This window comes from Perissodus microlepis, chromosome 18 (assembly GCF_051167445.1).
Source record: "Perissodus microlepis isolate ML-2025 ecotype Zambia chromosome 18, ASM5116744v1, whole genome shotgun sequence".
Classification (NCBI taxonomy): domain Eukaryota; kingdom Metazoa; phylum Chordata; class Actinopteri; order Cichliformes; family Cichlidae; genus Perissodus; species Perissodus microlepis.
In genome coordinates, this window is record NC_140478.1 from 18,526,906 (window position 1) to 18,544,552 (window position 17,647).

At 41.9% G+C, this 17,647-nt stretch overlaps 1 protein-coding gene across 11 annotated transcripts in view; it reads right to left on the minus strand.

Moving 5' to 3' along the window:
- Nucleotides 1-8,224: 8,224 nt before the first annotated feature.
- adgrl2b.1 (adhesion G protein-coupled receptor L2b, tandem duplicate 1) overlaps nt 8,225-17,647 on the minus strand; it is a 100,604-nt gene continuing 91,181 nt past the window's right edge. For 7 of the 11 annotated variants that reach the window (XM_084912952.1, XM_084912951.1, XM_084912950.1 and 4 more), the window contains one exon: nt 8,225-10,321. In XM_084912952.1, the coding sequence (XP_084769078.1) occupies nt 9,450-10,321 (872 nt within the window). In that variant the 3' untranslated portion in view covers nt 8,225-9,449. Of the gene's footprint in view, nt 10,322-10,948; nt 11,003-17,647 lie in introns of all 11 variants that reach the window. The other 4 variants (XM_084912956.1, XM_084912955.1, XM_084912957.1 and 1 more) reach the window with 4 other exon arrangements.

The following is a 17,647-nucleotide window of genomic DNA, read 5'->3' on the forward strand; positions in this document are numbered from 1 at the left end:
CACAGCTGGAAACCAAACCAAACCGCCGGCTCAGTCCAGCTCAGTCCAAATCCAGAATCCAAGTCCAGACAGCAGCTTGATCCAGGCATGAGGAATATAAATAAAATGAAAAAAACACAAAATAAGAGTGGTTCTGAAAAAAAAAAACCTAAACCCTCACCACCACATACACACAAACACACACAAATAAATACATAAATGGGATAAACTCGGTGTGTAAAAACTTTTAAATTCCACAATGAAGTCTGTTAAACTGCTGTTTTTAAATAAAATGTGAACGTTCATTTCCCATTGTGGTTTTATTGTTACTGGATTTTTTAGACACATTATGTTGCTCAGAAAATTTATTTTTGATTTTTTTTTAATCAAAAGGCCGATGACCTCAGTATTTGCTGACTGCTGTTAGATCAAGGTAAAGTTTTCTTAAGGTTTTTTAGCAGTATATTTCATAAAGGCATCCTTCAAAATAAAAGTCTAATGGACAAAACACAGGAAAACTTCAAATTTAGGCGTTACATCCTGTTATAATATGAAAACTTCCCATCAACCTGGTAACTTCCCATTTTTCTGCAGTAACATTCAGTAGTTTCTGGGATATTTCAATCACATAGCCACACTAGCAGCAAAAACTCATTATGTGTGATATTTCCTGTTTTTGAGATACTGGTCAGGTTTGCAGCAGGTAGAAAAATGGGTCACTATCAGGGCAACATGCTGTTTATTAATCTTTCTTTTTTATGAGAGGAGAGAAAACTTTTGCCACCGCCGTGTACTCTTCTTATTCCCACCATCATTTTTTTCCCTCTCTAAATGTCTCGATACCGAGTATTCACATTCTCGGCACTCTCGAAGCAGACTTGAGTCAAGACCTTTCAGGGTGTAGACGAAGCAAAGCGATAAGGAAAGGAACAGAGGGTTCACTGCAGAGGCCCTGAGCGCAGTGTGGGATTTTCCTTTATGCATTTACTGAAAAGACCCTTCCTGCCCTTTCTTTTTGACTGTGCCGAACAAGATGTGAGTTCTTGAAATGCAGCTAATGTGCTAAAATGCACGTCCATGAAAAAGTTTATTTATGGATAGTAAGGGGGGGGGGGGGGGGGGGCTAGAAAAAAAGAAGGAGTAATGTGACCAAGGCAGGAACAAGTGTTGCTCTGCGCTTTACAAAGACTGAAATGTGAAAGACATGTGGAGGGTGAAAACTTGGGAGATTTTTTTGGGCTGCCTGGAGCTTTTTTGAGTGTGAGCTCACACAGAACAGAGAACACAGAGCAGCAGCTCAGAGTGACTTTCCATAATGGTTTTTTTGCTGTCGGCTTCTGAATGTTTTTTTCTTTCTTGCATTGCACAAATGGAAAAGAAAAAAATAGCAGAGAGATGAAGGAAATGCTTCAGAACAACAGAGAGGATATTTGCCCCTGTATTTATTATTTATTTAGCAGTGTTATATGTCTTACATTTTTAAATCATTCCTCTTCAGGAAAACCAGCAAGACTAGTGAGTCAACTGAGGATACTTGCTTTTCACTAAGAGCTCTGGGTCTCTCTTCTTTTTTTTCACACAGTCATTCACCACATGGAGAAACCGTGGAGCCACTGGAGGAGACGTCAAGTGGACTGAACTGCAGGCCTCTTGTCAGGGTGCCCACAGTATGCGAGCAACCTTTCAACGCAACGCTTTTGTCGGGTAAAAATGCAGAATGAATAGTTATTCATGTAGCGTGTTAGGTGGGAAAGAAATACAGCCTGGTTATTTTGCATTAAGGGCTTTGGTATTTATAGTGGTGTGAAATAATGTGAAACACAGTCTAATATCCTCGGGGATGTAGCATAAGAAATACATGAGAAATAAACCTTTTCTTGTGTTTCGTGCACAGAAACTACTTGCTTCAAAACAGCAAAATATTTAGAAATGAAAAAACTGTGGATCCTAATTGTCACTCGTGTCTCTTATTCTTATTGCCTTCTATTGTCAGATATGAAAGACTCAAGCTAAAGTCATATCAGCCCAGCGGTACCAGCAGATTTTCTATGGCTTATTTTACTTAAAAAGTCATCTTTTTACACAAGTTATCCTCTCATTCTGAGCAAATCAGGGTTAAATACCGTGAAACTAATAGCCTCTCCGCTTTTGTACTCTTGTGCCAGAAAAGAAAAAGTCCCCCCACGTCTGGGGACATGCTTTCTTCTAATTGGCTCGGAGATCTGGGGCTCCTTAGAAGCGAGGCTGACACCTCTGCATCTTCCTCGCCTTGCTCTGGGGCACGCTGATAGTAGGAAGCTGCAACAACTGAGGAGCTTCCTTCTGAAATTTGATCTGTACGTCCATAAAAGTGTCAGGACGTTTTCCCTGAGCATCAAACCGTGCGCCCAAACTGACTCTGACTGGAAGTTTAGATAACAAAATATTTCCAAAACAAATGTCACAATGAAGCATTTTTATTACTCTGTCCTCATTTTTCTTTTGTTTTAATGCGTTTGCGGGTGGTTTGGAGCATGTGTGTCTGTCTTAACTCCTAAACCAAATATTTTGCTGGAATATGAACCCTTGTTGATGTAGTCTGCATAAAAGGTCATTTAGTGGCTACAAGAAGGCAATAATAAAGCATTTCACCGTGTGTAGTAGCTCAGTTCATCGCAGCTCGGTATAGTTTCAAAGCCAGGGCCAAGCTTTCTTTTTCTTTTCTTTTCTTTCTTTTTTTAAACCCATCACTTTGATTTTCAAACTAGTGGCTCAAGAAAACATTGCTTTAGGCATCTATGTAACTTCAAGCATGACATTGATTATCTTAGCTTCATAATTATCTCCACATGTTACTGTACCACTGTATTTCACATCCAGACTAGGCTGGGCACAATCCTGGGTGGGAATGAAAGCCTTTTTTAAATAAAGGCACCCTGCAGATTAATGCTATAAAATGTCTCAGTATTCCAACTGCGAAGTTGGCGCCAAACAAAAGCAGGGCACGCTTTCAGTCAGAAAATGACTAGAAATGGCTGCCATACATGAGAAATATATGTGATTTCAAATGAGAACAAGGCTTTAAATGATATGATGAGGAAACAAAAGTTTCTATATGGAGGCTTATAATTGCCACTGGAAAAAAAAAAGATTAAAAAAGGTAAGTTGAAATTTCAAATTAGTATTTAACAATTTTTGAGTTTTGAAGTTGACATTTTGAGATAATAAACTGTTAATTTTGACTTAAACATGATGTAAAAAAATAAATAAATAAATTAAACAAATGAATGTTGAAATTATTACATGGATTAATTATATTTGTTATTTAATAATTAAAAATGAATCTATTTTAAAATAACTGTATGCATTAATAAAATCTTGACTTTACTGTAATTTATAGCATAACATATGCCTCTGCATTATTTACCTTTGCATTAATTTTCCTGCATTTTTCCATTTTATTTATTTTTTCAGTTCTCCTACTCGGTTATTTTTTCTTTACACTTTCACCTATATGGTTTCCCTCGGACCTATTCATGCACGGTTGTCCTTCACAGTGCATTAAAGGGTCAACCTTGTGCCGGTTGCTCACAAACTCACACTCGCGTTTTTATTTTTCAAGGATTTTATTTGGTTGAGATTTTGGCAGATGTGGTCCTCCATACGCTCTGTGCTGTCTTTTGAAAATACTGTTTCTCTGAATTGCCAAATCAAACAACACTTTGAACTGGGACACACAGCAGAATCGACTACATTTTATCTTCAAAAATGTATTTATTTTTTCCACGTCTGGACTCCAGCGAGATATGCTTTCTCACACATTCACCTTTCTAGTCCTAGATTTAAAAAAGAAAAAAACAGAAAGAGAAAAAATAATTACAATCATTATGTTTTGTCTCAAATGGCCAAAAAATGTGGGACCAATTGCTTAAATATGGGAAAATTCCTTTCTTGACCGTTTGATTAATGGCAGTCGTGTGTTGTGTTTGTGCCTCCCGGGAATGTATTGATATTACTTTAAGGGAGACAACCCAACCAAAACACAGCCCACTACAGAGTGTTTACTGTATAATGGGTGTGACAGGCTACCTTAGCCCAATTCTGAGGTCACTGCTGGTGTTTCCTACGAGGTATGACAGTTTTACAACTGCGGGGCTCAGACTCAGATTGTTTCTGACATGTTAGACTGCTGCTGCTCGCCGTCTGTCTCACCATCTTTCCCCTTCGTTTTCTCCTCTTCAGCCTCCCTGACTCGGTCTGAAACACACTCCATTTCTTTCTTTCCCTGCAAATTATATACAGGCTTTCTGAGCCAGACACAGGAAAAGGGACTCTTGAGCATATTTTAAGCCAAAAGTCTTAATCTTTCATAATAGCTTTTATTTGTTAAAGTTGAGTGAAAGCCCATATTTCATTTAAACGGGCCTCTGCTGGGAACGATGAGAGCTAGTTGTGGTAATTTTCTAACAAGCTTTAAAACAACAAACTAGAAATGTCAAGGGGCTAAAATAAAAAATAAAAAAAATTAAAAGAGAATCACAGCACGGTTAAAGTGCCATAAACTGCACAGGAAAAACAGATTTTTCTTTTTTTCCACTCCTATTCAACACACCTTTCACATCTATTCTCCACCAGCATAAAAATGCAAGGCAGCTTGATTTCGCCTTGTTTTGCAGGCAGGTTTGTGTCACACAGAGAAGCTGAGTGAGCCAAGGCGGTGCGGCGCTGTTCGGTGGGATGGGTGGCAGCAGATGCAGGAGCGGTTCAGATGTCCTTTATCTTCATGCTGCAGAGCAGTGAAATATGGAGGAATGCAAGCTTTACATTTACAGAGGCCCCGAGGACACACAACTCTCCTCCTGCATTGTGGTTGTGATAATAGAATCATGCATAGTTTCTGCACTAGCTAAAGAACAAAGATTGCTATCCAAGAATATAAATATTGTCTGCAAGAATGTGTTTTAATTTTAATAATAATGCCCCCCCTTCCTTTCCAAAAGATAGACTTTGGTGGAGTGGGTCAAAAAGCTGTCTCTGTAAACATCCTGTTCATGTTAGCTTTGAGAAAGTTTTGGGGGGGAATTTGTTAAGAAAAAAAATGTACCTCCTTTCTAAGTACTCACACAGTATACAGTATATAGGCAGTCAGTGCACACACACACACAAGCACACCACATTTCGGCCGAGGCTCTGTGATCTGATTTTGAATGCAGCATCTTGTTTGATGTCTTTTTGATGATGGACATGAAATAATGTCCAAATCACCAGAGGCTGGAACATCAAACAGTTCCAAATGAAAACACGGTAATGTCTTCTCGGACTGAGCCTTATTGCGCCTTCATTTGCCACTGCCCCATGGAAGCTGGGCTTTGACTACGAACAGATAAAAGATGAGTTGATAAATGAAGCACTTTCATCTCCAACAAACTTTGACAACTTTTTCATTTGCAACACAAACACTGCATGGCTAATACGCTGCATCATAATATAATCAGATAATGAGAGACGGTAATGTCAGCAGCTCAATGAAAAGTCAAAGGTGGAAGGAATATCTTTGAAGAGGATGAATGGTCGGAAATCATCGCAGCAGGATAAGGAGTGCCCGGGAAATGCTGATTTTTGTATGAAGAACCCCATACACGCACATCCCACCCCAACACATGCAGGCACACAAGCACAAACAGTACAGGATCATTTATATATTGTTCTATTTCAAAATCCAATGTTCTTTAAGATAATGGGGTGAGAGAGCTAATGCAGAGCACAGGTGACTTAGTGATAATGAACCAATATATATGCATCATGCAAAACTGAGCCTTATGCTTGGCAAAGAGAGCTCAGCACATCCATTCATCTCAATTTCGCCTGTTATGAAACACAGGCGGGGAAGCCATCCTCGCAGTTGCATCACGCGTGCCTGTCCCGAAGGGTTCGTCTCGTGTGAAGTCCCGCTGCGAGCTCGTCACGTCCGTTCTCCGGCGTTTATCATAAGACGGCTTTCGCAGAGGGTGCGGGCTCGTTCCCGGTGAACCGCGAGCAGGTCATCAACTTTGCATTTAATTTGAGTCTTAAGTGAAAGGAAGCAGAGTTTCTGGATGACTTGCAGATGGGTTCGGTGTCTCCCGCGGGGCTTTTTGGATGGCCCTGTGTAAACCGAGAGGCCGATGTTCAAACAACAAGACAGAAAGCCACGGTGGACTCAGAGCTTTGCTTTGGCCTCCGTGTTAGTTCCCGACAGCCTACTGGCACCCAGCTCCAGTTAATAAAGTGCACCACCCAGATCCTGCTGTGACCGTATGTCTGCTGAGTGCGTGTATGTGTGTGGTCAGTTCAAGCTGGAAAAGCCACGGATGAAAGACAAACTGCATGCCACATTTGCTAAGTCTGTGATGGGAGTCTCATCCACTCTGTCTTCTCCTCAGATGATGCGCAGCAGCTCAGCACATGGAATGATTTAGACACAGAGGATGATCAAAAATGATTATGGCACGTCTTGTTAAACTTGCATAATTACTGTCACAGCGTATTCTTGCAGTGGCAGTCAGAAGCTCGAACTGATTATTTTTTGTGTTTCTTTCTGGTCAATAAAGCCCACAAAAAGAACTACACAGGCCACGAAGCTTCAGCTGCTTTGGCGCGATCATTAAAAGGCCGCGATAGTGGGCGCAGCTTTTTAAATCCGCAGTTCATTCCTGCAGCACAGCTCATTAAGTAGTGGAATTTAAAGAGAAGAAAATAATCTAGTGACGTATTGCTTTAGAATGGTCCTGACAGATTAAACTTCTTCTCTAATGACGATCTCAGATGTATCCACGTCAACAAGCTCAGTGGATAACCTCCAACCCCAGTGGATAACCTCCAACCCGTTCGAGCCAACTGTCAGGAGCTTCCCAAACGCAAATGTTTCATTTTGTCTAACCGAGTTGGTGTTGCTATAAAAAGAAGCGATAACAGATGGATCTCAATTAGTTCCGAGTTGTGACTGCAATTTATCACACGCTGTCAACTTTAGATTACACCTGCAACTCTTTAGCTGAGTTCTTTTCCTTCTTCCCCAAAACGGATTTACACCACTGGGGGACTTTTTACGAAGCTTCTGCCGCCGCCGATGCTGCTGCTGGACACGGAGCAGACAGGCATTACGGTGAGACAACAAACGTCCCGTACAAAGCTGCGAGATGCAAGCGCAGATGCAAGAAGAGACAGAATGAGGACAGAAACAACATCTTGCTGTGAGAACATCATGGCTGACACACATAAAGGAGATGTTTTTCTCTTTTTTTGTGCACTGGAAGGCTAAAATCAGACAACATGCAGTCTCTGGGTAGAAAGACAACCATCAGACTTTTAGAACGATGCTGATTGAATGTTGCACTCACATTATTTGCACATTTACAAATGATTTTGATAAAATGCAAAACATTTGTCTAGTCTTGTGTCGATGCCCAGGGAGCTCCAGGGTGTCTCCTGTGGTGTCTGGCAGCGTGTCCTTTGGGTGTTTGGGTTTTGCAGGGTTTGGGCCACGGCTGCTCGATCTGATTGGGATTTGGGGGATTTTTTGGATGCTGGGTTAAGACTTTTGGCACTTTGCAGTGTTTCACGTTCCAGTGTTGTCTGGGGTTCAACTGAAGGCACTATCCTGCTGTGTGTGAGGATGCTGCCATCAGGGAGCATCAACACAAATGCCAGCATAAAGTGTATTAAAGAGATAATTAATGCAGTTAATATACAGAATATTTGATTCTTTATGCAGTGAAAAAGGGGGATAGTGTGATAGCTTGGCAACCTGTTCAAATGGGTTTCACTCTGTGGCAGCTGGGACAGATTTGAGCCCCTCCCCTGCAACCCTGAATTGGTTAAGCAGCTGAGAAAATGCCTGTGTGAATGGAAAAATTGGATTTTTGTTTTTTATATACCATGAATGATAAAGTTACCCATGAATTTATTTATATTTGAAACACAATATGACGTTTTTTTAGACACGCGAGTTACAAGCTCACGGGTTAGTCATTTCTGCTTTTGCGTCACTAGCAAATCACGTGTGCATTAATCCACCCAAGAAAATACTTCCACACAAATCCACAATTTATTCCCATTTACGTGAAGAAGAAAATTGATAAATGTGTCCATATGTTTAAGTAAAAATGCTTGGTTTTTTTCACCAACGAGTCTGTAGTTTGGGTCTATTTGTGGGTTTTACCTTCAATAAAAGTGTGAAATATGTCTGTGATTTATTATTCCGAATGCGAATAAGCAACCAAACATCTGCGAACAAGAAAAAATTTCACATTTATTTGATATCAAACAGGAGTTGAATTAAATACCAGCTGATGATGGGCTCTTACAAAAAGAAATAAAATGAACCTAATCAGTGCTGCAACAACTTTTCACACTTCCCAACCATGTTCTTTTTTTGTTTTTTAACATTTTTCTTGGAATAATTAATAAATTAATTCGTGTCAAAGGATGAAATGTCCTCAAAAACTGCAATATCGCATCTAAGTCGCATTAAAAAAGTCTCAGAAACCCGACAATTTCTTTCTTTCAAGTAAAATAAATTACACGAGGATCCAATTTTACTCCAAATCTGTGCATGGCCCGGTGTTAACAAATATTAACTACTGGCGAAAACTCATCATTCATGAAAGCAAAAAGCACTTCACAAGCAGAGACGTGAGCATGATGATTTCATATGGATTTTGTATCTCCCAAAAACTTTTTTTTAAATGATTTTCTCATATTCAAAGATACTACAACAAGTCAAGTGTGAGAGGAAAAGCACATTTCCACCATTTTTGATTAGCCTTGTCTGAAGAATCTTATTAACATTGAAAGGGCAAGAACTACTGAATGGTTGCCTTTCTTCTTCTTCTTTTTTTTCCTTTTTTAATTTCACTTTTTACACTAGTGGTACAGCAAAATATATTTTTTTCAGCTGTTACTTTGACAACAGTTAAATGTGCAATAGAGAAAATATAAGGCCTGAGTCTGAATTAGTGGTTTCTTAACTTTACAGTCCTGACTGTGTAGTGGAGCCACACTAGTTCTAGTTCTGCACTTCTTGACTAAAAAGACCCCGGTTCTTCAAAGCCCCCCCAGGAATACGTCAGGAGTTTCATAGTTCTTAGAGTACTTTTTCCCCCTTTTTCTCTTTTTTTTTTTTTTAACTCTTATTCTTCGATTTTTCTCGCAGTACAACAGAAATGCCAGATTTATCTCGGCCTACGTGTCATTCTCTGCTCCTCTTTAGTCCAACAGCAGAGCCTTCACAGTCCACATTTGTCTGGCCTCAGATGGGATGTGTTTTGTGTGTTAATGAGATCTGTGTGCAAAAGTCATGTATTCATTCATTCCTTTTTCCACCCAACAACTTTTCACTTCTTGTCCTGACACAAAGAACAGAAAGAGCGTGTGAAGTGCGGAGCCAGGCTTGCCGGCTCTCTCCGATGCACCCGTCCTGCTAAAACCTGTGCAAACAAAGCGTCGCCCGCTCAGAGGCTGGTGATGAGCTGCATTTGTCCGTCGGCGGGCGCCTCTCCGTCATGCGCACAGTCTTCGTTGTTGGGTGGGATGATGCACCCGTCGCTGGTGCCCCGGTTTATGTGGTAGTAGGACAGCGGCTGCGGCGCATCGCCGAGCTCAGGCATGCTTTTGTGATACGCGTCTTCGCTCTCGCTTTGAGGTGAGGGGGAGAGCTCCTCCTCCTCCTCCTCTTCTTCCGGAGGGTATGGGGAAGCTGAAGGCGAGGGGGAGTCTCTCAAGTTTGGCATGCTGGTATAAAGGGAGTCTCTATTGTTGCTGGGTGAATGGGAGCCCATGTCCTCCTCTGCGGTAACAGTCTCAGAGCCATGGCCGCTCTGGCCCTCCAGGCACCTGGGGGCCTTCTGGGAGCTGTACAGCAAGGAATGAGTCCTCTGGGGCAGGAGAGGGGCTTCCAGGACCTCCTTATGGTGGGGGTGCAGGAGCAGCTCCAGGGTGGCGTGGCCTCCTCTTCCGCTCCCTCTCTGCGGGGATGAGGCATCGGCGTCATCTGCCACGATGGCGTCATCCTCGCTCCCGCTCCCACCCCCGCCCCGGTCCACCGTCACCCTGGTCTGCGGAGGCAAGACTCTGTCCCTCTCCCGTGGAGCATCGCGACCTTTGGGAGCCCCGCGGGGCCTGAGGTTGTTGTGGACAATCTCGGATATGATCAACTTCTCAAAAGCGGCATCGTCCAGGTTGAGGCCCCCCAGGTCACCCGGGGCTCGAACGCCCACAGCCTCATAGTCGTCGTCTCGCAGGGAGTAGCTGTTGTTGAAATTGCCGTTGAGGGGGAGGGTGTCCATGGCACTGATGTCCCTGCTGTTGCTCAGAGACGGCTGTCCTGCAAAGAAAGGCGGAAATGAGCAGGTGAGACGCAACGTTTCAGCTTTTCACAGAACAAGACGGTCTCCACTACATCATCCACATGTGCTTGATACTGCTCAGGACACTTTACTCTTGTACTCTTTGATCTCTTGATTCATTTTAATTTTAAACAAATATCAAAAAAAAGAGAAAAGAAAACTTTTAAAATTCAAAGGAGAACCCAATTAGCTTCCCACCACGTCCAAGCTCATTACTGCTGAATATCATAAAAGCCAATCTAAGAGATTATCCTGAACAATATTGAAGAAATGAGAACAAAAGATGGCTTAGAAATCAAAAATATAGTACAGCAACATGTAATTAGGTAGCTCATGACCAGGTAACAAACAAAGCAGCAGGAAAACAGAAGAAAACTGGAATAAAAGAAAGAAAGAAGTACAAGCTGATGAGGAAGTGCAGTGATGTTAACAATGAATAAAACATTCCAGCAAAACTATAAAAATAAAATAAAATAAAGAAACGAGGGCATAACAAAAGAGTAATGTCAAACACAGATGGCAAACCACCTCTCTGCACTGGGGCCCCACAAGCACAGCAACAAGCCCCAAACACCACAACACACAGGCAGGGTGCAATGACTCACTTTGCCACCACTCACATCAAGTGTGTCTGCTCAGGCTACCTGGCCTAAGAACAGCTGATTTGCAAAGAAAGCAAAACAGATGCTTTTTTTCAATTGAAGCAGAAACAATAAAATCACTCAAATAGGAAGAAAGTGAAAGCTCGTAACATCCAGCCCGGATTCAGTTGACCCAGCTGGGATTGTGTCCTTGCGCTTAACTCGAGTTTAGTGCAGAGGCTTTGCTTAAATCGCTGGACGCAGATGTAGAAATCATTTTGTTTACCAATTTGAGCGAGCTAAAGGACAAATGATTGGACAACTGAATCCTGGACTCAGCAGGTGAAAGGGTTCAGCAGCAAGCAGTCTTTAAAAAAAGAAAAAAGAAAGAAAGTTGACAGAAAAAAAGAAAAAGTCAAAGAAAATATTTCCTGATGAAACTATTTCTTTCTGAGAAACACAAAATTTTTCCGCCTTTTTCAAGTGTACATCTATCAATTTTACACGAGCGAAACACGCACACAGACGTACACACAACAGATTACAGAAAGGGGGAAACTGCACTCTTTCAAACTTGTCAGAACATGATGATGGTACCTGAAAAAAAAAAAGCTCTGAAAACAACATCAAAGAGATTTCCTTAAAAAAAACGCAAAAAGAGTGCAGGGTGCAAAAGGACTGTAAGAGCCAATTAAAGGTTAATTTTATTGGTACTGATAAAATGATCAGAGGAGAAATATACATGTTTGATGTTAAGAATATAATTTCTAGTTGATTTCAAAATACTGTTTGTTAAATGTATAGAATATAGAAGTGCGACATTCTAATGCGCTTTTTAGTATTTTGGGCTTCCGGCGCACTGTAATTACGTAGTTGGGGAGTCGGATAAGCTGGAAGCAACACAGTTTTTTGACCGAGTCTTGCCATGTAACTTAAAAGTTTCAATAAACATATATTTTTGCAAGAAAAGTACCTGGACTTGTTCGCGTTCAAATGCATGTTGCTGGACTGACTCCTAAAGGTGGTACAGAAGAGTGAAATAGAGACGGAGTGCCGCCGCTACATAAGTCAAAAAACTCGCTTCACCGACATGTGGAGGATTGGCTGCATGGCGCTCGGATGGAAGGGCGCAGCCTAGCGGAATGTAAGATAAAAGGCGCTGCTTAAGGATGCTGGCACAGAACCGGATAATTCTTTGGATTATTCTTTGGAAGAAGGTAACAAACTCTCTTATTACTTCGTGCTGTAAGAGGAAAAAGACGTCTTTCGGAGGCTCGTTAAGTTTGGTGGAAAACGAAAGTGAAAATTAACTGCGTGCCGTAGTCAACCCCGCTCTCTTTTCTCTCTCTCTGCCTGTGGGACTGCATGTTGTAAAACAGGATTTGATGCAGTCAATGTGGAGTTTTTGGCATGTTATGAAGCTGGTTTACACTATGTCTATTAAAGATTCTAAGCAGAAGACAAATAGTGCATGCAACTTGAGCCAATAAACCCCTGCAACTTATAAGATGGCAGATGAAAGAGAGGTGGGAAGAACATGTAAGTTAACAGAGAAGGCTTTGGAAGAAAAATTACAAAGATGTATTGCCTTAAGAAGACGAACATTAGGAACAATCACAGGCAAAATAAAGGAGATAAAGATAATGATGAGTGATGCTCAGAACCTTCAAAATGTGAAAGAAAGAATGGAAAGTGACTTTGCATTGGCTCTGAATGAGTTTCACAGTCACAATAACCAGGTTAAGAGCCTTTTGTCTGAAGAAGAAAAAAATATTTGACCAGGACAATTGGTTTGAGCCCAAAATGGCATCTATAAGAGAGTTTATGCAAACAACAAAGAAATGGATCGCAGAGGATCATAAGCATATGATTCCAAATGAAGCTGAGCAGCAGGAGCACGTTACAGATGACTTGGAAGAAGCTGTTAACCCAGATGACAGCGCATCACAGGTTGGAGCTAGAAAGGATGCAGTTCATAGCTCGCGTGGGTCTCAAGTCAGCCGAGCATCTACAACATCTAGAGTTTCCTCCACTCGTGCTAAACAGGAGGCAGAACACGCAGCCTTGCTGGAACGAGCCGCAGCATTGAAGAAAAAGCAAGAACTTGAGTTAGAGTTGGCCAGGATTAGGCAACATCTTGAGCTTGAAACAACAAGAGTCAAAGCGGAAAAAGAAGAGTTAGAGTTGGAGACTGCTTTAGCAGAAAGTCAAGCAAAATTAAAGGTGCTCAAAGAATATGAAAGATCTGAAGATGGTCTGAGCAGTTATGTGTCAATACAAAGATCGCAAGGTCGAGGAGTTAAAAAGGAAAGAGTTGGCATAATGCTCCCACAACAAGCTGATGTGAGTAGTCACGCTAATTCACAAGTGCAAAACTCACAGGTACCACAACTGTCTCATCCAGTCTCCACTCATGGGCTTAATGCTCACGTTAACAGAAGTGATGATCTATTGTCAGTCATGCAGAAACAGAATGTAATCACTGAGTTACTTGTGAAACAGCAGCAGCTGGCTCAGTTGCCATCAAAGGACATTCCTGTTTTTAAAGGTGATGCACTACAGTATAAGGCCTTCATAAGAGCCTTCGAACATGCAGTAGAGCAAAAGACTGATAACGATCAAGATAAGCTGTATTTTTTGGAACAGTTCACTGCTGGCGAACCACAGGAGCTAATTCGCAGTTGTGTACACATGACTCCTAGCAAAGGTTACCGTGAGGCCAGACGGTTGTTACATAAGCACTATGGAGATGAGCTAAGGATCGCAAGCGCATTCATTGAGAAAGCACTCAAATGGCCGCAAGTGAAAAATGACGATGCAAAGGCATTAAATGCTTATGCTATGTTCCTGACTGGATGTCGCAACACCATGGAGGATGTTGAATTTTTGGAAGAGATGGATAATCCAACCAATCTACGCACAGTGATATCCAAGCTGCCCTACAAAACCAGAGAACGTTGGCGCGTAGAAGCATTTGAACTCCAAGAAAAGAGGGGCAAAAGAGCAAGATTTGCAGATTTGGTGAACTTTATAGACCGCCAGGCTAAAATAGCTATGGATCCACTCTTTGGTAATATCCCAGACAACCGTGCAGCGACAAGTGGAAAGACTGACCAAAAGGAAAAATATCCAGCAAAGAAGGAGTTTCGAAGAAGCAGTTTTGCCACCAACATCTCCACCGAGAACAAAAGACTACAAGAAACAAACGTTAAAACTGAAAATTCAATCAAGACAGTGAGTGCCTTTGAGAAGCCATGTTTGTATTGTCAGCAGCCTCACACTCTTGCTTCTTGTGGCAAGATTAAGAATCAACCACACAAGGAACATGTGGATTTCTTGAAGTCAAAGGGACTCTGTTTTGGATGTTTGGTTTATGGGCATCTCAGCAAGTTCTGCAAGCGCAGAATGGAATGTAAAGAGTGTTCACTAAAGCACCCAGACATTCTGCACATGGGGAAAAAAGAAAGTTCTGTGGAAGCAGAAAGGAAGGATGTTACTGATGGTAATGAGGCACCTTGTGCTCAAGTTCCTGTCAGTCAAGAGACTTGTGGGCTTACAGGGGCCGGAGGAGTGTGTGCTCTCTATAGTACCAGTCAAGATCAAATCTAAAATGAGTGATAAATATATAGAGACATATGCCTTTTTGGACCCGGGAAGCACGGCAACATTCTGCACGGAAGATCTACAAAGGAAACTGAATGTTAAAGGAAAGCCTACACGGATACTTCTAAGTACCATGAGTCAAGAAAAACCAGGAGAACAGAAACTCATGAACAGTTTTGTTATATCAGACCTGGAAGTGTGTGGGTTGGAAGATTCCAAGTTCGTTGAGTTACCCAAGGTGTTCACTCACACTAGTATACCTGTGAGTAGTGGAAACATACCCAAGCAGTCAGACATCCAGAAGTGGCCTTATCTACATGAAGTGAGGCTACCAGAGATAGAGGCTAATGTAGACCTGCTTATAGGAGCCAACTGTGCAAAAGCAATGGAGCCATGGCGTGTCATTAATGGACAAAATGGAGGTCCTTATGCAGTGAAGACCACCATTGGTTGGGTTGTGAATGGACCTATAAGAAAAGAACTAAATGACTCAGAAAGCAAAGAACCACATTTCTCAGTAAGCCGAATCTCTTTAGTGGAAGTTGAGAAGCTACTGGTCCAACAGTATAACATCGATTTTTCAGAACGTAATTATGATGACAAAGAGGAAATGTCACAAGAAGACAAACAGTTTCTACAAGCAGTAGAAAAGACAACGACCTTCGAAAATGGACACTATAACATTGGATTGCCACTTAAGAATGAGAATCTTCAAATGCCAAACAACCGCTGTGTTGCGGAGCCGCGGATAGCATGTTTGTTCAGGAAGTTTAAGAAGAATCCTCAGTTTTTTGAAGATTATAAGTGCTTCATGGAAAACATCATCACCAAGGGCTATGCAGTTCCAGTGCCAGACCACCAGTTGAGCCGTGACGACAACAGAGTGTTCTATATACCACACCATGGGGTGTATCACCCGAAGAAGAGAAAGTTGCGAGTTGTGTTCGACTGTACGGCTTCGTACCAGGATATGTCTCTAAACAAGGAGTTACTGCAGGGACCGGATCTGACTAACACACTGGTGGGTGTTCTTTTAAGATTCCGCGAAGAGCCAGTAGCGCTGATGGCAGACATTGAATCAATGTTTTACCAAGTCAATGTACCAGAAAGAGATGCTGATCTTCTTCGTTTTCTCTGGTGGCCAGATGGCAAGCTGGATGAGCCCATGAAGGAATATAGGATGATGGTGCACCTCTTTGGAGCTACTTCCTCACCAAGTGTCGCCTCATATGCGCTAAGAAGAACGGCAGAAGATCACAAGGAAGAAGCATCTCCAGAAGCTGTTCAGACAGTCCTGTGCAACTTCTACGTAGATGACTGTCTGAAAAGTGTAGCTACAGAAGAGGCTGCAGTGAAATTAGTCAGTGATCTTCATGCTCTGTGTACCAGTGGAGGGTTTACATTAACAAAATGGACAAGTAACAGTAGAAAAGTGTTGATGTCAATTCCTGAAGAACACAGAGCCAACGAGGTGAAAGATCTGGATCTTAGGCATGACACTTTGCCAGTTGAGAGAACTCTAGGTGTACAGTGGAACACAGAAACAGATACCTTCACTTACACTATAAGGTTGCAAGACAAGCCAATGACCAGAAGAGGCATTTTGTCAGTCATTAATTCAATTTATGACCCTCTTGGCTTTCTAGCACCAGTCATCTTGCCTGCAAAACTTTTGTTGAAAGATCTCTGTAAAGAGCAGCATGGTTGGGACAAGGAGATCAGTGAAAAGCATGCAAAAATTTGGAAAAAATGGAAAGAAGACGTTGTACTCCTCTCCAACTTCCATGTGAGTAGATGCCTAAAGCCTACAGGTTTCGGATGCACTGTTGTTGCGCAGTTGCACCATTTTTCCGATGCTTCAGATTACGCATATGGAACTGTCTCTTACCTGTTGATGGAAAATAGACGAGGCAAGAGACATTGTGCCTTTCTCATTGGGAAATCCAGAGTTTCTCCGCTCAAGCAAGTCACAATTCCTAGGCTTGAGCTGACTGCAGCAGTGATTTCAGTGAGGATGGACAGATTACTGCGACAAGAACTTCAAGTTCCTCTGCAACAATCAGTCTTCTGGACGGACAGCACAACTGTGCTTAGATACATTGATAGTGAAACATCTCGCTTCAAAACATTTGTTGCAAATAGAGTTTCACTGATTCGAGAAGCAACCAAGCCATCGCAATGGAAGTATGTGACATCGGCAGAAAATCCGGCAGATCAAGCAAGCAGAGGCTTAAAGGCAAAATATCTGTTGGAAGGAGGTTCATGGATTCACGGGCCGAACTATCTTCTAGATGAAAACGAATGGCCAGAACAGCCAGTGAGAAAGAAGGAAAACCTTCAAAATGATCCAGAAGTCAAGACTTCAGCAACGGTTAATATACTGAAAGTTGAGGAAGGCATGGAACCAATGAGACGTGTGATAGACTACTATTCAGACTGGAATAAACTGAAAAGAGCAGTGGCCTGGATAATGAAGCTAAGGAAGGTGCTGTGGATGTTAAAAGAAGAAAGAAAACAGTACTCAAAAATAGTCCAGAAAAATGAAAATGATCCTGAAAAGCAAAAGTTAAAGTTGCAAGGGCACATGAGGACATTTAAATCTGCAATGGGAAAGAAAGCGCTTGCTTTGGAGGATCTTGAGGCTGCCGAATCAGAAATTGTTCGTTTCAGCCAGAAACAACATCATGGAGAGGAGATCAAAATCCTACAGGAGGGAGGACAGCTTAGTTGTAGCAGCCAGCTGTTCAAATTAGACCCAGTTCTTCGAGATGGGATGCTGAGAGTTGGCGGCAGACTCCATAAATCAGGCTTGCCAGAAAATGCTAAACAACCAGCAATTCTTTCTAAACACAGCAAAATCTCTGAAATCATTTTGAGAGACATCCATCAACGAACTGGTCACTGCGGTCACAATTATGTGCTGGCGCAATTGCGATGTAGATATTGGATTCCTCAAGCCAATTCGGCAATTAGAAAGATAATCAGCAAATGTCAAACTTGCCGTAGGATTTCTGGAAGGGTTGGTGAGCAGAAGATGGCAGACTTACCTGAAGACAGTCTTCTACCAGACAAACCTCCGTTTACAAACACTGGTGTCGACTATTTTGGCCCATTTGATGT